Genomic DNA, 25,404 nt, shown 5'->3' with positions numbered 1-25,404 from the left:
CAACTGTGGGTTATGAGCTTTTAGCCTGAATTTACATTATCTGTGCAGCCATCTTGGAAATTGTTTTAGTCCAGTGTTGCACTGATAAAACCGGTAACGATGCTGAACACTGATATTGACACTTAACCTTGTCATTCAAAAGCGGTGGCTTTTATTTATTTCAGGGCTAAACTTAATAACACGATAACATTTTGCGTTAGTCCACCTTAGTCATCAGTGACTTAATTTTTGTCTGTACTGTCAGATTGCAAATTGCTGCGCTTGTCATTTATATGATATATTCTGAAACGTAATTGCCATATATAGCGAATATTCGGAGAGCATCACTTACACTGACGCTGGAGGTTTACGGCATTACACGTGTGACCGCGAGAACGTCAACACAACCTATCTAAAAAACTTCCGGACACTCGCAAAATCAACTGACTGTGACGCCATCTAGTGTCACAAGACGTGATAGCGCAGTGATGAACCTGGAGGAAAATCTATGTACTGTACAGTAATTTCAGTGCAGTTATTTGCGGGACAGATATGACAGCATTTCTTACAGGTTAGTGACAAGAATATGAGATCTGTATTTCATGTTGCCACTGTGCATTTCAGGGCCCTGACAGGCGAATTTCCACATGAGCTTCACACTGTGCAACATATCAGGCATGTGAGGAATTCCAATTATAGCTTGGAGTAAGTTCCACAGATATGCAGCTACATGAGGGACTGAAAACGTATCTTTCAACGCACCATAGCTTAGTAAATAACTTCATATTGAATGTATCACTTGGCGTGAATGCATTGTTTATTAATAATGAATGCCAGGCTACTGTATTTAATGTGATTACCACACAATCAAGGACTTGACCTTTAGTTGCACTTTCCCTGCGTCAAAGTTGACTTTTTCCTGTCACATTCTGAAACCCTGTTTGTTGGTTCGTGTGCAAGTCACATGGACTTGACTTGCGAGTGCGATATGCTGTAAATAAAAGACTTTTCTGTGATCACAAAAGCTGTACAATTAACTATACTGAGTGGAATTTTCAAAGAGAAATTGTTCAAACTACTTGTGCAAATGACATCCCATCATGTGATTTATAAAGGTCCCACCTCAGACACACTTTCTTCTTAACTCTCAGGAGAAAGCGGCCCAGTTTTGTGCTGATAGTTTCACTAACTGCAAGTCATGATTATTCTGATGACGTCCTGTCGTTATTTTGATGATTGGTGACACACATTTCAGTTTCAATGCTTCTATTAAAACGATCTGTAATTATTTAAGGTTGAATTAATTATGCTTTAGTTACTTGTTTGGTCTGTACTGCATCATAAATTAGCCCAAAAAGTTGACCGTTGTTTTCTAAAGTGAAAATAAATGTTTCGTTTTAGATAATCAGTTTTTTCCCGGAGGACTACAGAAATACATTGAGAAACTGAATTCTTAAGCATTTGAAGAATTTTAAATGAAAAAGGTATCCAAACAATTCCTCAGTTATACAACAAAAAGATCCATTAATTGTCAATTAATGATTGTATCCTCGTGATGTGGGATGGCATAAGTCACAGTAGTCTACAATAATAATAATACAAGCTGTTTTATCTATTTATTTTATAAGTATTCTGAGGAAAAAAATGATTACACATGATCAAAATTACACATAAAAAATGAAAAAAAAAAAAAAAAAGCCTTCCCACTAAGATACCCGCTTCTCTGTAGTGAGTAAATATACACTCTTGGAGGAACATACCATACTACTATGTAGTATCGTCTTCTTTCAAAGTAAATTGGTGCATAGGGTGAAAAATACAAACTGTCTATTTAATCCTGAGACAGCCATTTAGGATACAGCACATCAGTGAATGAACAAATGAATAAATTTTACGTGAATCTTTGAATGGACATTTATTTAAAATGAACCAGAAATGAGTGGATAGCGGAGACAAAAATTTATAAAAAAACAAAACAAAACAAAAAAAAACGCAGAAGCCGACTGACCATCCAAAGTAGTAAATGTGCACTGATGCATGGGAGCAGAATGGATGATAACAGAAGAGTGGCAGACTTGTAATAAGTCAGAATGGTCAAGTTGCACTTAAAAGTTCTTTCAAGGAGTTGCCTTCTTTTGGGAGAGGTTGATCTTGTCGCCCAGGCTCAAGGCCATCCCCTGTAGAAGAGATAATGGAGGATTTATTGCAAGACTACTCAGTTGCTAACCTTGCTAACTTGCATTTACAATTATGATGGTGCTGCGACATAAGTATTAAATTGGTTCTTTGCCCTCAAAATGTGTGCTTCTTGAAGCTTTTTCCCAATTGTGACTTGAAATGAAATGCCAATAATCTGTTAAGACATCCCCAAAACATTCAACATTTCTAGGACATGTTTTTAATAATAAAAGTGTCACTCTACATAATTGTTCTTAGTTTAGAAAAAAAAACCCACACAGTAATGTAAAGCCCATTATAACTTAACATTAAGAACAAGAAGGGAATACAGTGTTCCGTTGTTGCGATAAGTGAAGATAAGCGAATTCCGAGGTAGGATTTGCCCTCTGATAGACATGGTACGTAAACAAATTAATTAAGTGTATGCAACCATGCCTACCTTTCTTCCCTGAGAAATGTACCCCACTCTACTCTATCCTACCCACTTTTTCCAGTACCACTTGTGTTGTGGGGCCAAAGAAAAATAGCCTAGGTAGAAAAAGTGACGTAAATATTTTGGAAGCCATTCATTAGTCCAGGACAGATCATCATCTACCATCGCAAACGAACCAGGTTTTTAGAGTTATATTGTGCGAAGTTATCAATAGTGATATGAACTTACACGCTTGTGGCGGTGGTTGACCAAGGATGGTTCATGTGACGCAATTTCAAAAATATAAAGTAGGCGGTACTTCTTAACCGTGTTTGTTTTACGTACATTGCACACTCGCTACAGTCGCTGTTAATATACATCACTGGCGAAGTCGCGTGTTTATATACATCAATGGCGAGCTGAGGAGGGAGATCTTGGGGGTGTACCACTAGCGGTTGCGATATAATGCTTTTTGTTGTTGATCAGATTAGAGTAGCGCAGGCAGAGTAGTGCAAGGTGAAAACTGGCGGTGGAGACGGGACAGTTATACAGTAAGCGCCAGTCATTTTAGGCATTTATTGCATGCGTTTGACATTTGTGTGCTTGTTAAAAAAATCCATTGCTTAAGTGTTATATCACCATGACAACTATGCTACTTATGTTAGCTCATCTATGGCATTTTGCATTGCATATTAGCATTAAGCTTTCATAAGGCAAACACTAAACCTCTGTATTCCTAAAAATCGACTGCTATATAAATAGTTCACTTGACAAGACTATTACAGTATTTGTAAAGATTGAGCCATACTGAAGCAACAGTGACCTACCTGACTTTTGGCTCTGATGCGTATGTGTCCATTGACAGGTGCGTCGGGCCCAAGGTGAATGGGCTTCTCGATGCTGACGTTAGCCAGGGCATCTTCGCCAAAGATAGACCGGGCGTAAAGGTTGGCAGCCATGAAACCGCAGATGCCGGACAATGCCTGGTTAATGGGAGACAAAGACAACATATTTGACAACTATAAAATTGGTACTGTATATGTTACCTATGTCGTCATACGATAATGATTATTTTGAAGTGAAACACAGCAGGACAAAATACACCACAAGCATATAGACAATATCTTTATGCAGTAAAATAATGATTTTGATTTGCTTTCACTTAGGAGAGAACTAACCTTCTCTGGAGTCAAGCATTTCATGTTTGTGGACTTGAGGATATGTTGGAGGTACTCGTTCAAATCTGTGATGTTTGTGTTCACTGTCACCTACCAGGAGTAAAAGCAGTTTTAAATGTTAGTCAGATCATAAAACTGAAGAGACTACCATTTACATCAGCCGGTGTTGAGCACAATTCCAAAGCTCACCTTGTTTTCCCACTCAAATTCAGCCCACATCTGTTTGAATTCAACTTCTTTACAAGACGCCGGCTGGATGTAGTCCATGATATCAATGTGGATGTCGCTGAGGACAACGCAGTTCCTGTCGCTTGCAGCTCCGGACACATCATACACTTGAGACAAACAATAAAAACTAAATCAGTGATTCTCAAAAGTGGTACAAGTTACACTAGTGGTATGCGGGCTCCTTTGAGTGACATTATCATGCAAAGGAATCTCTTCATTAAATGTTCAAATTCTGAATAATGTATTTTTCCTTTATTCAATACAGTTCACTCGATAAATATTCTAATCGCCACAGATTCTGAACAGCATACTACACTACTGAGTTTTAACGTCGGTCACTATCTGAGTGCCAAATATTTTTTGAGATTGTAGTTGGTGTAAAAAGTTACAGAAGTGCTGTTATAAACAATGTCTTGATGAATTGCACACTTACCTATGTTGCCAAAGATGATGCCATTTTCAGTCGAGGCCACTTTAACGTTTGCCTTGATGTTCGCAAAGTCATGGGGGGCCAGAGTGAGCGGGGAAGGCTTCTCAACCAACTTAAGGTCACCTGTGGTCAGAAGACTTTTTAAAAAGATCCCATGCAATAAAACAAAGGTAACTGCAATGAATGTTAATTACCTAAAGTAGCGAGCTCGAGAGTACAGTTCTGGAGCGTGTCACTGGTTTGGTTGACCACCAGCACATCCAGTACAATGTCATACTGATTGACATGGACATAGGCTTCAGCGTACACTGGGTCTGAAAAACCTGTCAGCTGGGTCACCTGAAAGAACATAGACAAAGAGAAAATGCAAAGATTGTTGCTCGGCTCAGTGACGAAAGTTGTTTTTCACCTTGTAAAATCTTGTTTGCTGGTGAAGCAAGGAATGAGTACCTTGTTGAGTTTTGAAGCCAGAGGATCAGCAGCCTCCTTCCTTTGAGTGTTGCCCATAGCAGCCAACAGACTGAGTTGGAACTGGTCCTCCTTTGAGGTCATCTCATTTTTGGCTGTGAGCTGCATGAAGGAAATGGGGTCGTCTGCCTGCACCGTTACGTTACGCTTCTCAGACTCTTTCTGGGATTGGAGAAAAAGACAAAGAACATTTTCACCAAAATCCAAATCAAAAGGGGGTCATTAAGGGGCATTAAGTGATAAATTTTTCCAAGATGCATCTTGACTCATTCACATCAGTTTTCAAATTAAGAGTTGTCCACTTTGCCAGTTTTGGACTGTTGTGGACATTTGGAATGATCTTTCAAGACTGAGAGAATATTGCATTCTTCACAAACCTAACTGAAGGAAGAATAGAATAGTTTTTTTTACATTTCAAATGTCTTTTTTTGTTCTATATATTCAGATAGATGATATGTGTCGGTGGTTTTACTTAGAACCGCTGAGTTTTGACCAAAAAGTAGATTAAATGTTTTTTTTTAGGAACACAAACATGTCAAACATAATAGTGACTTGGACGTTAACATCTTTTTCCCCCTTTTTTGATACCTCAAACCATAAAAGAACAAAAACAAGACTGAGAAAAGACAGAAATGTTGAATCAATGGATGGTTTGTGCTGAACGTCTGTGACCTTTAGTTTTTACTTGACTTTTACCACTCACTTCATATCATGCATTATCTTTTCTCATGACCGTGACACACTGTTTATACACACCTTCATATGTTGTGTGCCTGATAGTGAGGTGCCTATATCTTCCAAATTTCAAATTGTTGAAATTTATCTGCGTTATTGACGTGACAATCCAAGATTCGCCTTCTAATCTCAATCTTCTACTGGAAAGCAGTTCCGATCTCAAATCCAAAATGAGGCAAAGGAATTTATTTCTCATTGCTGTGGTTTAGAAAAAGGTATTTCACACCTCCACACTTATGCGTTGAAAAACATGCTTGACAAATATAACACATGTGTCTGTGGCAGTTTATGCTTAGTGAGTGATTTTAAAATGAACTGATGAATCCTTCTCGGACAAGAAAGCAAAACATCATAAGACAACACAAAGGGTCCAGTTGTGATCGATGCAATACATTGAGAATGCAATAACCTGAACAAAGAGGAAAAAAAAGCACAGGTGTCCACTTGTCCTCAGGTTGAAGACAAGATGCATTACCTTCTGTGACAGCTTCTCCTCCTCCAGTTTGACAGTGAAAATAAGTGACAGGGATTTGCGGCACTCCTTGTTGAAGATGTCGCTCATGAGCGGCGAACACTCTGACAGAACCTTGAGGCACAGGGAGATTCGGTCCACATCGTCGTCTGTAATTGGCTTCTTAGGCAGTGAGGATTTGCCCAGGTGCAGCACTGTGACCATGATCAACATGGACTCTGCAACAAAAGACTAATAGAAAGAACGAGGGTAAATGAACAGACATGTACTCAATTTGTTTGAGAGTAGGCAATAGGAACTTACATTTTGTTTCTTTTTGTCTTGGACAATAGCAACATAGCGCAAAGCCATTTTGGTCAGCGTTGCGGCTAAAGAAGCAGCCACATAGAAGTCACCATCCATCAGGAAGCCCCTGAGTGGAGGCCTGAAAAGCAAGAACAGATAATAAATGGACAGACAATATAATGTGTACAGATTTTCCCAGACGTCTCTTACCTATCCTCATCTTTTTTGGAAGGCCTGGAGGAGCTGAGCGCGCTCTGTGTTACATAAGTGCCCATCTCTGTCACCAGCTTCTGAGCTGGAGCAGCACTTACTTCGTCTTCTGGCTTCAACTCCCCTGTCTCCTTCTTTATCTCGTTTTCCACAATAGGAATCTGTGCAATTAAAGAGCATGTCAGATATGTGACGTACTTTGTGAGAGCTACACAGATTATGGGACATGCATACCTCTCCCAGTGACCTGCGGACTTCTGTCATCACACTCTGAATGTCTTCTTTTGTGCTAGAGTATTCACCCAAGATCCAAAGCGCTCCTCTGTAGATTCTGTAAAGTCAAGCAAATGCTTACAGATATAGCACAAAGATACATTGTATACTTGTATCAATAAACTTGCTCATGCTGCTTTGGACTCTAAATGGTATCATGGTAAACAGTTTTTTCCTTGTTGACTCTGTTCCAGTCAGTTGTGACAGAATGTGTTATTGCCCTAAATTGTTTCCTTTTTTTTACCATGCTATGATTCTAATTGAGCTGCTGCTGTGTGTGACGTACTAAGTACATTCAATTCATATATCAATACATTCAATACTGACTGGCTCTCAGCAACACAATGCCAATTTGATTTTAAATTTGCACACCAATGCAAAATGGGCAAGTAAGCGAATTCGTTGCATCAATCACTTCAGTCGCGTTCTCGGCTGTCCAGGCGAACTGCAAAATGGAATTATTATTTCTAAACAGGATGTTTATACCGGTACTAGCCATCAAAGAATATTCCTGTTTTTCCCAGTAAAAGTTGGTGGTAAAGACTTACCTTTCAGTTTTGATAGCATGAAAGACTTCCAGCATCTTCTCAATGATGAGTGGCCGCAAGTTGTCAAATCTTTGAATGGCCTCTCTGACAAACTCCAGCACATCAGCTGCTGCTGCTTCATTAGAGTCACTTAAAAATTCCATGAGCTGGAAAGTATAATATTTTATTCAAAATACCACTTGTGCATAGCGAGAATATTGTTCTGCATGACATACTTACCACAGGAATGACATTGGCAGCCATATCAGGAAAGCGCACACTGCAAGAGTGAAGAGTGCGCACCAAAAGCTGCCTGTACTTGTCTGTGTCCTCATGCTCAGTCACATTGTTGGTCTTTATCACCTCTTTCTTCAAAACGATCCCTAACTGAAAAAGGGACACGTTTACATCTATATCAATGGCACAGATGTGATAACCAAACATATTAACCTCGACAGACCTCTTCCACGTTACGTGATGACACAAGTTCCAGAGCCAACTGCAAGGTCTTCTTCCTCACTTCCAGGTCAGGAGTGCCAAGAACACGAAGAATGTCCATCACAAGGTCCTGGGTAGTGGAAGCAGTATTTCTTGTCAATCACAATGGCAAGTCACACAATGGCAACTTACAAGAAATATATTTCTCTTGACAATCTCATATCCCCCCCCCCCCCAAAAAAATTAATATTTCCTTTGTTTTTCCAACATTCCGCCTATTTTTTTTAAACAAAATAGGTAAAAAGGACAGAAAAATCAAAAAAAGTTTGGATTTTATTTTAGCTAGCATTTAACATAACTCCCTCTTAGAATTAAATAGCATTAAATTTGCCTAACATGAAATACATATGTAAAGAAATGGAGCGTAGAACAATGTATGACATTAATAAAGTGCATTCTTCTAACTTTTTTTTAGATTATGTCAAAGATAAATATTGCAACTTGTATCAGGGATAAAAAAAAAACATTTTAAAAAGGTGCTGCCTATTTTGCTTTGTATCAGCTACACAATGAAAATGACATTCTATTCTATTCTATTCAATACTGTACCAGAGATGTCTACTATACTCATAGTTGATCATACTTGCTTTGTGTAAATGAGTGCCTCACAATTACCTGCTTTATAGCGGAGGTTTGTTGGTTGACGCAGCTGTGTTCCCCTTGCAAACTTGACATTTTACATATTCAGGTAGAGAACTCTGTTATAGTTACCGAAATAACTAGTTGTGCTGCTGCCTTTTGATGCAAGGAGCTTAAAACAAACATTGCAGCAGTACTTGCTCCACATCTGTTGCTGCAAACTCAAACTTCCAAACTTCTGACAACACAACTCCTGTCTTTCAGAAACAAATGGTTTCTTTAGCTGTAGACCTGTTACGTTAGGCCTTCTGATTGGTGTGAGTGTGAAGGAAACAGGAGGAATGAGGAATTTACAGAATTTCATGAGGGTGAAATGGGCCGCTGCAGACACGTTAAATTTTTAATAAAATAACAAAACGATAAGATTTTAAAAAATTATCTGCAACAGAAATTTTTAATTAATCACAAAAAATAACAAAAATACCCTGCAAACGTTAGTAACATTTTCAAATATTCATTTATGCATTCATGTAGGGTTTTACATAACAACTCCTAAACTTTTTCTCAACGTATAATAAAAGCTATCTAAAAATTTTATAACAGATTATGTTACAGCGCGGTAATCCTTTCAATTAACTGAGCACTTGAACAAAAATTGATTCGTAATTTTTTAACAGTATGTTCACTTGAGGTGCAGGTATTATAATCATCCACTTGGGGTCCCCATTCTGCACAATAGCTGAGGGCGTGCAGGTTAAAATTTAGGTGCTGCTGGCCTGGTCAGTGGCACAGGAGTCAACGAAGAAAAATAAGGTCAATTCCTGCCATAGCAGCTCATGTACGATGTATTTTTATTATTATTTTTTTTTAATCAATAATTCAATAAAATGTTTGGGAAGGTCATAATGATACATGGTCGGTATGTTAAATAAGCTGACATACGGGGAAACTGTTGCTAATTGTATATACGCTGTTAAGGTTAGTCAATTCTGCTTTGGAGACAACATATCTTTTATCACTGTACCTTTTTTAAGTGTGAAACAAATCACAAACTGGATTTTCGTTTGTCTTTGTCATTAATCTTGTGCATATTCTCTCCTTCTGTCTTGCCAACATCACACCTATCTATTTTTATTTGTGGAAAAATTATCACTGAAGGTTTGATGTAGGAAATTTTGCCTCAACTTTTTTTAAATTAAGTAATTAAAATAATTCAAAAATTCAAGTGGTTTCAAAACCCTTTTCAGTGATAAGCATTGGGAAGTATTTTTCAGTGATAAGCATTGGGAAGTATCAACTACTGGTACTTTTGACAGTCATTTAATTAACAGTATCTGAATTTTAGTTCGTAATAGACTTAGAATTATAGTCTATTATTTATGCACTGGCATAAGTCAAAATCCCTATTAACATCCGTGGTCCATGCCAATACATATTGGTTTGTTTATAAATGACAAATATAGAAATTTAATTTGCATGGCTAGGAAGAAATACTGCCCGCCCACTCCCACACAAAACAACCTTTGTAGACTTTGAATTATATGTATTCAAAAGCATTATACTTGAGGTAACAAAGAATTTCAATTACCTGGAGTACACGCTCATGAGTGGGATGTTCTTTTAGCTCAACCAGACGATCAAGGACAATGAGTTTCACATTGTTGTCACTCTCCTTAATGATCAGATCAATATAGCACTGGGCAGCGGCCTGAAAACGTATAAGACATGAACTTAGTCATAACATAATCATAGAATGTCAAGCCAATATTTGTCATAAATCTTGCCAGTGTACCTTAATGGCTGTGGGTGCACTTGAGAGAGTCACAAGCGTGCCAGCTGCCTCATATTTTACAGCCGGGCTGGATGACTGAAGCAGATTGTAGATGCAACGAATGAACCGGGCACGCTCCGAAGGATTTGCGTGACACACCTTATAAGAAAGAACGTCAAGATTTTTAGGGGAATGGGACGTGTTTCACTGGCGCAAAAGGACATCGCTTACTTTGTAAATCAGCTCCACAATTACTAGTTGGAGAATATCTCCAAAAGTGTGAACTTGATCAATGCAGGTGCTGAGGTAATCCAGAGCTCGATCCTAGAGATGATTGAAATTTGTTGGAGCCATCATGACTAACTGTGTCACGTTAAGCACAACATCAGTGAAAGCAAGTGTCATCAACCTGATCTGCATGAATCAACATCATAAACGCATTCCTCTTGCAGCTTGCATCTTTTTCATTCACAAGGAAATCGTGGATCAGCTCTGGAGCGTCCGGGATGAGATGTTCAAAGTTCCTGGATACAACCAAATGAGAGCAATTATTTATTTAAAAAAAACAAAAACAACTATGTAACAACATATGTTGATTCCTATGTGTGTACATAGCAATTACAAAGTCATACCAAGTCGTTATTGTGCATCCATACTAAATTTGTACCTGTAGATGGTGTAAATAGCCAGGGCGGCATTCCGTCGGACATAGCTGTGTCGATGCTCCAGACAAGCACGGATTGCTGGCATAAGAGGCTCGAGCAGCTCAGATTCTTTCAACTTGCACAGAAAACGGAGTGTGGAGCCCCGGATGAACTCATTGGGGTGCTGGAGGTCCTGCAATTTAAGTAAAACTTTTATATTAGTTGAAAAATCCACTTTTAGGGCACCATAGCACATTTTTAATGACTGGCGTGCATACCTATATTGCATGTACAGTATGTTGGACATTAGGCAGTGCTTCTCAATTATAGTTTGCCATGACAAAAATAAAGCGGGGTCATCCACGCACCCCCCAGGGAGGACCTCCCCACTATTTGAGAAGCACTGGACATTAGGACTGATCAATACTGCTGATTTTTCAAACCGCTACCAGTACAGTTAGTCATTCTGAGTACTCCTCAATACATGCGGTAATTTTGATCCAGAAACTTTGACTTAACACAATGACAAAAAAAAAAAAGTGAACAAAGACTTCTTTTTGACACAAGTGATGAATTCAATATGCATCTAACTGCAGTAGCATAGCGCCAATTAATGTAAAGGAAAACTTAGATTTTTTTGGGGCCTATCTGCGGCAGGTAATGCAACAGTTAATGGATGGATGGGCTCACTGAGTGTTGCTATTCCTTGAGGGGTAGATAACAGATGACAAACAAAAAGCTACATTTGAAGGGCAAGAAATGAAATGTAATCATCCAAGCCAGGGGTGTCAAACTCATTTTAGTTCAAGAGCTGCATGTAAATCTACTATCAAGCACAACGAAGCTAAGATGCTAATGCTAACACAAATGCAAAAGAGTGCGTAGGTGTAGTTTTCCAACTTCTGCCATTAAAGCCATCAGCAAGTTATTTCGCACAAGAGTGGTTACTTGTCATATTAACTTGTAAGTTGCAGTGCTCGTCTCGGCATTGCTTGTAAAGAAAAAGTTTGTGTATTCCAATGTTCGTTGCCAGTCACGAGGAAGACTGCGGAGGAAAACGGAGAGTGGGGCAATCGAGCACAAGCTTCAGTTGCAGCTGACAGCAGCTCAGTACAACCCGATTATTAATGTTTTTTCTATTTAATTTCTGGCAATGAAAGAAGCGATCAGACAGAAACATGACAGTGAAACCTTTAACACACGCAAGGGCATTATAGTATTATGGACAGCGGACTAATGGGTTCAATCCCATTGTTTTTGTGTGTTTTTTAACGTGAAGTTAAGCTCGTTAGTGAAGTATTAGTAAGAGTTATTACAGTGTGCTAGTATGATACATCAGAGCAGTTGACTTTCAAGAGAAAAGAAAACATACTGACAATACCAAGTGAGGTATTGAGCTTTGTAAAGTTGATGGAGTTGAGATTAAAGTTGCATTGTTCCTCCACCATGCGGCTCGGTGGAGCAGTAGTTAGCACGTTCGCCTCACAGTTCAGGGACCAGGGTTCAAATCCACCTTGCTTTGGCCTTCCTGTGTGAAGTTTGCATGTTCGCCTTGAGCCTGCGTGGGTTCTCTCCAGGCATTTCAGCTTCCTCCCACACTCCAAAATCATGCATGGCAGGTATATTGGACATACAAAATTGTCCTTAAGTGTGATTGGGCGTGTGAATGGTTGTTCGTCTCTGTGTGCCCTGCGATTGGCTGGCTATCAGTTCAGGGTGTCCCCCGCCTACTGCCCGAGGTCAGCAAGGATAGGCACCAGCCAGCCTGCGACCCTTGTGAGAATATGCGGCTCTTGAAAATGGATGAATGGATGGATGTTCCTCCACCAGTGTCCGGCAACACTCATTATTTGAGTTGCTGTTCGGATGAAGTGCTGCAGTGAATCCTCCTACATTGCTAATCAATCCACTCTTCACTGCCAGTTTTACTTCCAGTTTACACTTGTTAAGACTTATTTAACAGATTGTCAATTTGAATCCAGATTTACAGCAGTTACGCTAGTCAATGGCTGTGGTGAACAGCCAGGCCGGGGAGGACAAGATCACCGACCTCACGAAGGGTGATTGCCACCACAACAGGTAGAGTACTGGTACATCAGGAGATCCGAGGAAAGGGCTCTGCATTTTCCTATGTTGTCTCGCTCTTCCGTACCCTCTCTTCGTCGTGCACCTGCCCGCACTGAGCACAGTAGAACTTGTACCTGCCTTCTGCTTCTCTTCATAACAGCAAACTGGGACTAGTGTTTACATGGTCTTCCTTTATTAGTGTGCCTTCTGCGTGGCTAACCGAGAATCAAAATTCAGCACCAGCATTTTGTAATTTGAAAGGGTCCAGGAGAGCCGTAAAAATAGTCCCCAGTCCACTCGATTTCAAATTCTTAGTGCCCAACTCTAAATAAGACCGTGAAATTAAATTATCTATTGCAATCAGGCTTATCTACAGAGTTTTTTTTAAAAACATTTGTTTTCATACCTTCCTGTAGGCATCACAGACCAGGATCATCTCCTGGAGCAGCTTGCCATCGGGAGTGGTTTTGGGCACAATCTCCCAAAACACAAGCAGCAGTTTCTTGATAGTGTGGTCTTGAAGAGGCAGTACAAAGCGAATTATGGTCATCAGCAGACCAGGCAACTTCTCGCCATTCAGGATCATGATTATCACTTTCTTCAGCGCCTCAGTTTTCGCTTTAATATCCCCCTTTTCTGCAGAATTTATGAACAAAGCAACATTCAACATTGTGTCTGGATCACAAAAATGCTCATATGAACAAAAATCATACTTTTACATCCCATAAGACTTCATCAGAAAACGACAAGAATCAGTTACCCAGATCTGTTTTCAGGCTAACTTCAGAAGGGGGCTCCGAGTCAGACGTGACATTGATCAGAGTATAGCAGACATTCTCCGCAGCTGTCATTTTGCTGCTGGACTTGGAATGGCCTTGAAGAATCCAAAGAATCACTGACTGGGTTTTCACCTGCAGTTAACACAAAATCAGCAGAGTCAACGATGGACGACAAAAATCAGTTAGGGAAATTTACAAAGTTGATTAGGGCTGGAACTCATTTTATCTTCATGTCTACTGTAATCAAAAAAAAATTGTCATAATTGGTAAAAACTTTTTTAAATGTTCATCCCTTTATTAAAAAAACATGACATTTCCAATTGACAGTTCAGAAAATGCACAAACAATCTGAATAGGTACTGGTTTGGTACAACATGTCGTCAGTATACTTTGACTATTGTAGTAGTACTGTATAAGAATAAGTACTAATACTGAGATGTTAAAATTCCAAGGATTGTGACAAATCTAAGTAAAACTGTGTCTGAAAGATTGGTTACCAAAATTAGCAAGAGAATCGACAATAATTTAATGCCTTATGTGGAGCACACGGTAAATTATTGCATTGATTTGTTCTGATTAAGAATAGACAGATACAACAAAATGAATGTAGGTATACATTAAATAATAATTATATGTAACACTTGCTGCCAAAAAGATCAACAAGTTAAGAACTATTTTAACATCGCTATGTTAAAAAAATGAATGTAGGCATACATTAAATAATATTTATATGTAACACTTGCTGCCAGAAAAATCAACAGGTTAAGAACCATTTTTAACATCACTATGTAACATTTGATTATGTAGGATAAAGTTAAGATCGTCCGTACTTGTTGTTGGGCTAAAAGTGCATGTCTGGCAGAAATACAAGTCCAAGGTAATAGTTCATCAATAGGCAGATTTGCACTGAAAAATGAGGACGATAAGAATACAAAACGAGACTCACCGAGTAAATAAATGAATGATGTGACACGTAGTATGTGACTAATCGACGTCCGTGCTGGACTACTATCCGTGCATTTCGTCAGGAAGAAAACAAAAAACAAAATCAACAATTAGACCCTTTTAAAAAAAATTAAAAACGAAGAATGAGAGTCACCCAATTAGCAACCATTAGCTAGCGGCAGCTTCACTGGTCTAGGCCAATGCATTGAAATGGAGGACGCTGGTGCTAACGCTAGCTCGCTATTTGACGCCAAACAAAACATATCGACACGAATAGCAACGTTAGAAAATGTTACGTGTATAATTTACCTCGAATCACCACCGAGAGCTGGCAAAGTGTCCTTTCTGGGTGGGTTGTATTATCAACATTTATTAGTCAGTCCCCCGTTTGGTGAGCTGTCGGGTCGCCACTACTTCCTCATGACGTGGAGCCTGGAAGGTTTGAGAGCCACATCACTGCTATAGTATCCCAAGAGGGTCGAAACACTGGGAGTTGACGAAAAAAAGCGAATCAAAAACTAAGAGTTGGAAACCTACAATCTAGCATACCAGACGGTTGTTTTAACTTTTCGTAGAGAATAAAAAGAGGAGGAAAATGTATAGGGCGATTTTGTGTATAATGCGGTACACAATTATCATTTGATAGAAACAGAATCACGTCTGCAAATTGAACCTCGCCCAAAAATATTGCGTTCTATTGTATTGAACTATTGTGTATTTATATTTTAAATAACAAGCAATTGTAATACTGTATATCAATCAGTGTTTTGAAAGTTGTAATGCGTTTACAATCGTTTGACTCAGCCCACTAAACGTTTAAGTCCGCCCACACGGAGTTTTGTATTTTCAACCATTTTAAATATTAATTTGGCTTCAATGATGTCTTATGAAACCAGGTTTATTATTTCCAACACATTTTTGAACAACAAAATATGGATTGTAATTGCCCTCTGCAGCCAGTTCTACTCTCCGCAAGTGCAACAGAGAAACGAGTCCACGCAATGCCAGCTACGGTCTTTAGGCGGCGCCAGCGACGCCGCTGGCTGTAAAAACAACATCTCACCTTCATTCTTCAGTATCTCTACTGGAGCATGTTATTGGGAACGACCATGGAGCGGCTTCGCCGTCATGTAGTTCAGCGTTAGCGCAGCTAAAGTAGAGCGTCGAGTGGGGCTTTGGCGCGCGGTAGACGCACGACGTGTCGCCGTCGTCGAGCTATGGCCACGCGGGAGCAAGGAGAGGTGGCACACGGCAAAGTGAGGCACCACCACCACCACCACGACGGAGGCGGCAGTTCGGACGGCTTCAGGAACGGCTACGTGAAGAGCTGCGTCACCACACTCAAACAGGACCATCACCACAGGGGCTTTTTGTTCAGCCAAGACCTCATCGGCTCTAAGGTCTTCAGGGTTTCCGTCGTCTACGTCGGAGCCGTTGTCGTCTTGGCGCTTTCCGTGCTTCTCTCCCGGAGTTCGGCGAGCGACTCGCGGTGGGATTTGCGGACTTTGCTGACTGGCTTCTCGCAGTCCGCCAGTCCCCTTTTCAGCATCGGTTGCGCCTTCTTCTTCCTGACCTTTTACCTGAGGCAAAGGAAGAAGAAGGAGGAGGGCAGCCACTGGTGGCTCTTGTCGCTACCGGCGTCATGCTACCTCGGGGACTTCGCGGTGCTGCGCTTCTTGCAATGGGGAGAGGAGCAGCACCAGATGCAAATGGTGGGCAGGTTGTTGTTCGTCTTGGGATGCGTGGGGCTCCTCACGCTCGTCCCCACGCTCAAGCTCAAACACAGCGTGCTCGTCCTGCTCTTCGCCAGCGTGGTGTGGCTGCTCTCCTTCACCAGCCTGAGTGGACTACCGCCGCTCCTCAGGCCACTGCTCGCCTCCGTCTCCGGGCTCTGCGGCTCCTTGCTGGGGCTCGCCTTCGACCGATGTTACCCCGCCAGGGACGTTCCGAACGTCGGTTCCTCTACGGAGGACAAGGTGCCGGTCATCAGAGCCAGGAGGCGCTCCAGTTGTGTATCGCTGGGGGAAACTTCAAGCAGTTATTATGGCAGCTGTAAAATGCCCCGGAGACCGTCTTTACCATGCATATCCCGAGAGCAGGTATGTGTATTGCATTTCCATGTTGGCTGTTGTTTCGGGCCCAACAACAAGGCCCACATGTTCACGAGAGAATGAAAACACAGCCTGTCGTGGCTACAGTGCTGCTAGGAAGCTTTACAAAGATATGATATAAAAAGTGCTTAATTTAAAACAGAAATTGCTTGGGGCACGGTTTACGCATCTGTTCACAGCCTGTAAGTTAATAAATTGCTTCATAAAATGAAGGCAAAGTAGAATCACCCATTCAACTTTTTTACTGAGGTTAAAGTAATACACAGATTGTTTTAAAACTACACACATTGCAAGGTGGTGTGGAAAAAACATTTACGGTTGTAAGCGGCATGGATTTGACTCACATAAGTAAAAATATTCAGACGCAGTTTGAAATGTACTTTAGTACAGCACCACAAACATGCATTGAGCAGAGATGGCGATAGTATAATATACTGCACTTACACTAGTGGTAAAAAGTACATTTAAGTAAGTCAACTTATAAAAGTAGAAGAACTGATTAAACTCATTTACAAGGACACACTTACAGAAACCACAGAGTAAATGTATCAAAAGTACTCACGTGAGATTAAAATAGAAGTGTTGCAGCTTGTCTAAAAAAAAGAAAAAATAGAAATTACTGACAAAAAAATGCTAAATGTAGAATTCAGATCGTCATTCAAATAAAATGCTTTTTTTTTTTCTCATAAATTGCCAAGGCTTTCTACAGCAACATTGACAATGTTTTTAAGTTGCCTTCGTATCTTTAACAGTGTTGCATCTCCGGCTGCATGATTATGTCCACGCAATCACAATTGTTTTTGTCAATATTGAAATCACGATTATTCAGCATGATTATTCATCGCATTTGCGCTTTTTTTTAAACAAGCAGAATATAAACAAGGCTTCAATGCGTGATATTTAAAAAAAAAGAAGTAAAAAACTAAAATGAATAAAGTAAATAATAATCAAAACAAATTCAAGATGCGCTGAATCTTGCCGGCATGCGTTTTGCAGCACTTGAAACTCTGCGCGGCTCTCCCCCGCAGTCAGACGATATTTTTAAGTACTATAGGTTGCGGTAAATGGAGTCTACAACATACAAGCAACAGTACTGTATAACAGAGGTAGAGAATCCAATATATTCAAACGATCGAAAATCTTACGAGCTTTTTTTTTTTTTTTTTTTGAACAGACTTCTCATCTCTCCCCAGTGTGCGTGCTCTCCAGGAGTTGTTTATGGTATTTAGTCAATCATAAAGGTGTTTATACTGGCAAACTTCGATAAGGAAAAGTTTGTCCGCCATGTTTCCTTCCTGGTGCTACCGCGTGGTAAAGAAATTCCATAAGGTTTGCATTGAGGAAAATCTATCCCTTACTGACACTGTGCGAAGGGGCGTGGTTGCCGAAATTACGTAATATTGACGCGTGGAGCCACTCAGAACTCACGGACGAGCCAAGAATAAACCAAGCTGCCACCCTTGCAGGATTTACTCACTTGCTATTTCTTAAGCTTAATGAAGTCTTAACCTTGCATTTGCCCCCTGGTGGTCGGATGACTCAAAGGGCTTGATTTGACATGTACGTAGCCGGCTTTTTAGGAAAACATGGCTTATGGAATCACAAATACTAATGTTCTTAGAGTCCCAAAAATTAAACACAAATTTGCAAACCAAAAAAACCAGAACAGAGTCACTAACAGATCACGAATTGAAACACAAAGCCAACAAAGACTGAAAAGAAGATAAAGAACAAAATACAAGTTAGTTGATGAGACAACAAGAAACAGCTGCACAAGACACAAGTTATTGGTACGAGCTCAAGGATGATGAGAACAGGTGCACACTAAAACCTCATGAGGACCAAAGCACACAAGACATGAAACAGTCAAACAATCAAAACAACAAAAACAGAATCATGACAACAATTTAAAAAACAAGAAGTTAATGGATGTGCAAGTCAAATCAAATGATGTTAGTTTATTGCCAGTTTTCCGTTAATGTGTAGCATATGTTGAAAAGCAAATAACTTTTCAAAAATTTAGTGCCTGTATTGTCCTCACCTTCAGGAATGTCCCAATCACCCTATGCTTGTGCTTTTGCTTGCGTTAAAAAAAAACAAAAAAAAAAACGACTGTTAAAGAATTACCTTATATTTGTAATGGTAAAATACAGTGGAAGTCTGTCCGTCTAACTTGAATAGATACCCCTCAGAAGCACATGTACGACTTCGTTGCATCACCTTAATCGTGTACAAATACCCAATCCCTGAGACCCTACATGCACGTTCAACGTGAGGCTTTCCTGCTGGCTTCACTGTCACCACCTCGTGATCTGATTGACTATTGCAACTGTCAATTAACTTTATGTGCCCGTTCTCACAGTTGATTGGGAAGGCCTTGAGCGTATTTCATACAGCGTGGAAACACAAGTTAGCTGAATTCTGAATGGATAAACACTGTAACCTAAAACTGCAACACTGGAAGAAGCGTAACCAAATGGATATAATATGACATGAAGAGAACAGAACAAGTATAATAATGTATATTTAGGAAAAATAAATAAATGAAATTTACTTTTGTAGATATGATAATGATGTCAAGTTATGTTAGGCCAGCAGAGAAGGCCTTGCTGCATCTGATCGCCCACTCATGGTAAAATGGTACTTAAGATGTTGACTGTTTCTACTTACTGTCCTTTTTTTTTGTTTTGTTTTAACCTTGTCATGTCATCTTTGGACGTTTATATTTTGAAAAGCCTGTTTCGACAAAGCAATGAGTGAAAAGTACACATCTCAAATCTTCAAATGCAGGCTGTAAATGTACAAAAGTGTAAAAAATTGAGAAATAATAATCTTGAAAATCTACTTAAGTGCAGCAACAAATTGTACTTTATTATTTCCCACCACTGGCATTGAGTGTGAATGCCAAGAGACACGGTGGCTGAGAATACATGAAAATAAGCAATTAGTTAAGGCATTTAATCTGGTTAGTATGCCATGGCATATCATGACAATCCCAAGATAGCATGGAAATATGCCTCTGGGCTGTTAGCGGCATGGGAGGTGACACAGCAACTGTATCTGACTTGACTGGTTCAGGCTATGGCCACTCAAACTTATGCTTTTATATATAAAATATACATATACATACACATATGTGAGGTTTTTTTATTTTATTTTTGGACATAGATTTTCATGCAAAAGTAAATTTGAATGATTACATTCTGAGTACCATGAACGTCACACCATCACTGCCATTGATCTTCTTAAAAGGGAATTCAAGCCAAAGTTTTTTATAATAATTTAGGAACAAATTCTACCAATTTTTACCCATACCCCTTGTCTACATGTAACCAGTTTATTTAAACCGGCATAGTCTCCCCCTTGTCCCCCTCATGTCATTGCTATTTGTTTATTTAAAGGCGGCAGTAGTGTCGCCAAATTCTGTCCTATCAGAAACAACCATTCGCCTCTGACGTCACCAATATCTGCGTCTTTGCCGTGAATAATAGGAGCGTGGTGATAAATAAACCAATTAAACTAAGGACACGTAGAGTCTTTTTTTAAGAACAATTTTCTGAGTGCGCAGCACTTTAACAAGAAGTAGTAAATCCACATCGGCATCGGTTCATTTATAGCCCATATACAAACCGCGCAGTTCTTTACTGGATGCCAAGCTGTCATCTCGCACGCATTGTTTTTATTTCCTCGGTGCTGTGTTCCAAGTGATAACAGAACTTTAAAAAAAAAAAAAATGTCCAGACTGTGTCACTGGTTTCCCGTATTTGTTTTGCTCATCATTGTGTTGGAGGCTATTGCAATCGAATTGAGTTGCAAGGCCTTTCAGCAGTTGGTGAGCGGTAATGAGATTTGTTTTATAGGTGTTGATACTTGCAACATTTTTTTGAGGGGGTACAAATTTGATAAAGAATGCTCTTGAGATTTTTTTGAACACCCCCATGTAGCGAGATTACAGAACGGCACTACCTAATAACTGTAAACAAAAATGAATACATTAATAGTTGAATAAAGATGTTAAATGTTTTTTTTAATAAATAAATCAGTAACCCTGTGTACTACTGTATTTGTTTACAAAAAAAACCCTACAATGTGGCATCCAAAGTTTTTTTTTTCATGTTTTATTACAATTTAGTCAAAATATGGCAGTTACCATTTAACACTTTGTAATTAGTTTCTTTATGTTGGTTGCAACTGTGGGTGTTTGAGAGTGCTGCACATGAATGGACCATGTTGGACAAAGTGCTCTCATGTCTTAACCAGATGTCCTATATGTGGCTTGTATAGTTTTCACCTTTTAAGTGTGTGCACCTGTCTGTGAGAGTTCACCTAATGGGGCGAGAACTACCACAGAAGCTGTTTGGATTACGTGTGCAGCTGTCTGCGTGCAGATTTTGTCACCCAAAGTGCGTCACTACCCTGCAAGAGCGCAACCTCAAAACTCAACAGGTGGAGATGAGATTAAAATGCAGAACACATTTGAAAATTGATTAAGTGTGGGTGTAGTTAGTAGGTGAATGTCTCAGAACACTTTTCATTATTGTTGTATACAGCAAGTGTAGATAGATCTCTGCTTTGATTTGCAGACGAAAGTATGATACGAGCACTAGATGTGGCAGCAATGTCAAAACATCACAACAAAGAACTGTCATTTTAACACTAATACACAATACAAAACGCTGTTATCAGGCGAATAATTAGTGTTAATAATGCAGAAGCACAGGTAGACAAACTTTATAATCAAAATATGTAGACATACATTCTTTGTCATATGTGAAAAATTACTAAAAGACATACTGTACAACACAATGTGCATTGTTGTATCAATTCAAAATAATTATGCTTTACAATTTCTTATTGATTTTAAATATGTTTTAATACAATACAATGCCAGTTGTTTTTATTATATAAGATGAACAGTGAAACATGATTTTTTTTTTTTTGCCAGTAACCCAGAAATATAACTTAATTTGACTTACTTTGACTGAAACTGAACACTTGGCAGGATATCCACTGACGTGTGTGAAATTATTAAGTTATCAACGTATTGACTTAGCTGCCTATCTCTCTGCATGTTTGTTCATCAGCTCAGTCATTCTATCCTAACACTGACTGTTTTATGATAGACATATACAGTTCCAACAAGTCACTTAGGACCCACTGATGATATTGCAAAAGCTCTTCGTCCTCATAGACTTAACTGTACAAGTGGTAATCCATGGCTTGTCTTGAGTCAGTGGAACATTTTTTTACTTGCATTTTGAATATTTTATTGAATATTGAATATTTCAGAAAGAGGTTATCGATTTACCAAAGTTTGAAATGCATGGGTTATTATTTATCATGTGTTCATCATGTACAGTAAGCGCCAGCCTTAAACTTGACTTAGAGAGAAAGCCTTGCTAGTCACTCTCCACTTTCTACATACTGTGTAGTGATTCCAAACAGCCTTGAAAACTATTACTATGGGACCATCTTGTAGCATCATCAAAGCCAAGGGGCTTGATCAAGACAACCCGTGCATGCAGTTGCTCTTGCTAGAGGAAAGTAGTGCTTTTCCGTTGTCTGATCTGATGCCAATTACTTCTGGATCTGCAAGGGAACAGTTTGTTGCAGTGCTGTACAAGAAGATTTACAAGAAGCTTATCTGGTACTGTACATTCTTGTCATTTTTATTGTGGTGAATGACCTGGAGAGCACATACACTAAGACTAACACTCAAGACACTCAAGACAATCAGTTGTTGCTAAAGTTAGGCAACAGTGCAAATATATGAGTATATAAACAGTATATATGTGTGAACAATATGACTTATGACATTATACCCAAACTGAATCCTAAACAGTTTTAATTACCATCAACATCCCCACAACACAGCGTGTGTGTGTGTGTGTGTGTGTGTGTGTGTGTGCGTGCGTGTGTGTGTGTACATTATATATATATATATATATATATATATATATATATATATATATATATATATATATATATTATATGTATAATATATATATGTGTATATGTGTATATATAAATATATATATATACATATATATATTATATGTATAATATATATATGTGTATATGAGTATATATAAATATATATATATACATACATATACATACTTATATATATATATATATATATATATATATATATATATATACATACATATATATACATAATACATACATATATATTATATGTATAATATATATATGTGTATATGTGTATATATAAATATATATATATATATATACATACATATATATATATATATATATATACACATACACACTTGTACAGTTAAGTGTATGAGAACGAAGAGCTTTTGCAATATCATCAGTGGGTCCAAAATGATCATGGTCGATCGGTAAAGTTTGTTGCATTGACCTGCTTTCTCACAATGTTTGGTTGTGTTACTATGAGGTGGTGGCTTGACAGGCAGCGCATTCTTCTGTACAGTATGTCTGTACAGCCAACAAGCTGAAAAAACATCCTGTCCCATAGTAAATACCCAGTAATTGTCTATCCTTCATTGGTCATTTTACTCTTTTCTGCCTGAAAAGCAAAGCAAAGAGTATTACAAGCCTAAGTAAGCTGTGTGAGTCAAAGTCTGTCTCTCACTGCAGTTGGACGAATCCACAGACTTGAGTGACAGGCCAGACATGTTTTTTCATCCGTATGGTATTTACTAAACTGTGATATTACTAGACATCGTTTGATGATATCACTGCAAAAGAGGCGCTATTAATTTATTACATTAGTGCTGAGCTGTATTTGCCGCAGATCATTGGTTATTCGGATATCAACAATGGCAAAAATGAAAAATTAAAATGTGTAAAACCAGTTGTAAAATAAAAAGACACTAATATACAACAAATGACAAAAACTTGAATATGTCTTTCATGATCTTTCTGTAAAATCATAGCATAAAGAAATAATTGCAGAATTGTAATGAAAATAAAGTGGCACTGTCTCTAAAAAGCACGGCTAAGATGTCAATGGCCCCACTTTCAATGCAGTGTTTTTCTTTTTTTGTGTACAAGAGGGCAGGTGAGGGTAAATAATGCACTTAACTATGTCCCTTTCTCGTCAAGAAGTAAGCTCGGGTAGACTGTGGAGGAAAACGCCAGAAGGAGGGACAGCGATGAAAATACAGAGCAGCTCCCAGCTGACATGTCCGCTTGCTGTAAAGTCATGTGGAATGATATAACGTTGACGTCACAATTGGATGACGTGCCAGCCGCTGATTATGAAGAAGACCAAAAAAACAATGCCAAGTAGCATTAATCATCCTGAAGAATATAGCGTGTGCCTGCAGTTTATTTAGAATGAAGGTTTAAATAATGCTCAATGCCTTTTATGGGGTGTAAGATAAGCTGCTTTTGTGCTAGTTATGTAGCTTCTCAGTCACCATTGTCAAATTGGAACTGAAAGTAATTAGTGTAAAATATAAAAGATCTGATTGTAGATCATACACTGTATATGTGTATATGTATACTTTTTACAATATTAACAACGGTTAACTATGTCTTCAATATATTGGAGACAGGTCTGGATTGTGGCAGGTGTGTTACTCTTTTATGTCAAAGTCTTGTTCTTGTCTCAAACAATAAATGTGTTTTGGCATTGTAATGTCTTAATAGGGACTGATACCCCTGAAAAAGACGCCACTGGTAAGGCAGCATAAAGTTGCTCCGCGACACATATTGGCCCTGCATGTTTATCTGAAGCACTTTGAAAATTTTGTGTGGTGGAGAGTGGCTGTTAAATATGCCAACAAGGTCATACACAGTGGATTTCATTCGCAATCAAAATGTTAAAGGTAAAAGTGATGTTAATTGTTCAATTGTCCTTCTCAATGGTCATTTTTTTTCAGCTTTAAAACAACTTAACTTTAAAACAATAGTTATTCTCTATAAAAAAAAAGGAATTTAAATGTTTTTGGGTGTCTTGATTAGATTAATTATTTATGTTCATAAATATTGCTTTTGTTTTTGTACTTTTTCTTTGTAAATGTTCTGTTTCAATCTTACTGCATTGCTTAAGCATGAAATTTCGGTTCCACTGTATACATACAGTTCCAGTCACAAATTTATAAACACTGTGCAGTTAAATGTTTTTTTTTTCCCATTATTTAGCAATTGTAGATTAGTACTTGTCATAAACATTCTGAATGAGTATTGACAGACTTGTTTGGCAAACAAAATGTTTTTTAGTCTAAACAGAGTATGTTTTAAAATTTACATTAGATTCTTCATATTAGACACCACCTGCCCAGATAACAAACATCTTTGCACACATTATAACGTGGATGACATCTTCCTCATACATAGACAGTTTCTTCAATCAATCTACCCCGTAATATGCTCAGAATGTAAGTCTATTCATTTATTTGTGGTTCATTACTACTGCCCTTATTGCTCTAGTTTTTTTTTTGCCCACTTTATTATTTGCTCGATTATGGGAGTGGTCTGCTCAGGGAAGTGAACAGAATAAAATCTCTTTGTGTGGTATTACTATGCATATGACAATAAAACTCTTGAATCTTGATTCTTTTGTGACCTGGAGTGGCTTTCAGTTCACAGCTGTGCATTTTCAAGACTTGAAGCCAAGGCTCCAAGGCTTAATGTCCTT

At 38.7% G+C, this 25,404-nt stretch overlaps 2 protein-coding genes across 7 annotated transcripts in view; one reads left to right on the top strand and one right to left on the bottom strand.

The window, feature by feature from the left end:
* Window positions 1-1,582: 1,582 nt before the first annotated feature.
* Window positions 1,583-15,090, bottom strand: copb1 (COPI coat complex subunit beta 1). Of its 2 annotated transcripts, XM_088412432.1 has the most exons (23): window positions 14,968-15,087; window positions 14,660-14,721; window positions 13,695-13,845; window positions 13,341-13,570; window positions 10,891-11,060; window positions 10,633-10,747; window positions 10,455-10,547; window positions 10,245-10,382; window positions 10,041-10,160; window positions 7,836-7,943; window positions 7,616-7,762; window positions 7,397-7,542; window positions 6,810-6,906; window positions 6,576-6,736; window positions 6,384-6,504; window positions 6,084-6,311; window positions 4,856-5,035; window positions 4,600-4,744; window positions 4,409-4,528; window positions 3,937-4,082; window positions 3,748-3,837; window positions 3,397-3,552; window positions 1,583-2,156 (listed from the first exon to the last, which is right to left on the bottom strand). In XM_088412432.1, exons 3-23 carry the CDS (start codon window positions 13,783-13,785, stop codon window positions 2,097-2,099), a joined length of 2,862 nt encoding a protein of 953 aa, XP_088268558.1. In that variant the 5' UTR covers window positions 13,786-13,845; window positions 14,660-14,721; window positions 14,968-15,087; the 3' UTR covers window positions 1,583-2,096. The 2 variants fall into 2 exon arrangements, with proteins under 2 accessions (XP_088268558.1, XP_088268557.1); XM_088412431.1 differs by lacking the exon at window positions 14,660-14,721 and having other exon boundaries at window positions 14,968-15,090.
* Window positions 15,091-15,728: 638 nt separating this feature from the next.
* Window positions 15,729-25,404, top strand: part of pde3b (phosphodiesterase 3B) — a 37,544-nt gene continuing 27,868 nt past the window's right edge. For all 5 annotated transcript variants that reach the window (XM_088412429.1, XM_088412427.1, XM_088412426.1 and 2 more), the window contains exon 1: window positions 15,729-16,757. In XM_088412429.1, the coding sequence (XP_088268555.1) occupies window positions 15,876-16,757 (882 nt within the window). In that variant the 5' untranslated portion in view covers window positions 15,729-15,875. The remainder of the gene's footprint in view (window positions 16,758-25,404) is intronic.

The sequence above is a fragment of the Hippichthys cyanospilos genome, chromosome 4 (genome assembly GCF_059441005.1).
Source record: "Hippichthys cyanospilos isolate Australia breed blue-spotted pipefish chromosome 4, RoL_Hcya_1.0, whole genome shotgun sequence".
Lineage (NCBI taxonomy): Eukaryota > Metazoa > Chordata > Actinopteri > Syngnathiformes > Syngnathidae > Hippichthys > Hippichthys cyanospilos.
The sequence above is the reverse complement of the archived record's forward strand: the minus strand, read 5'-3'. Positions and strand labels throughout refer to the sequence as shown.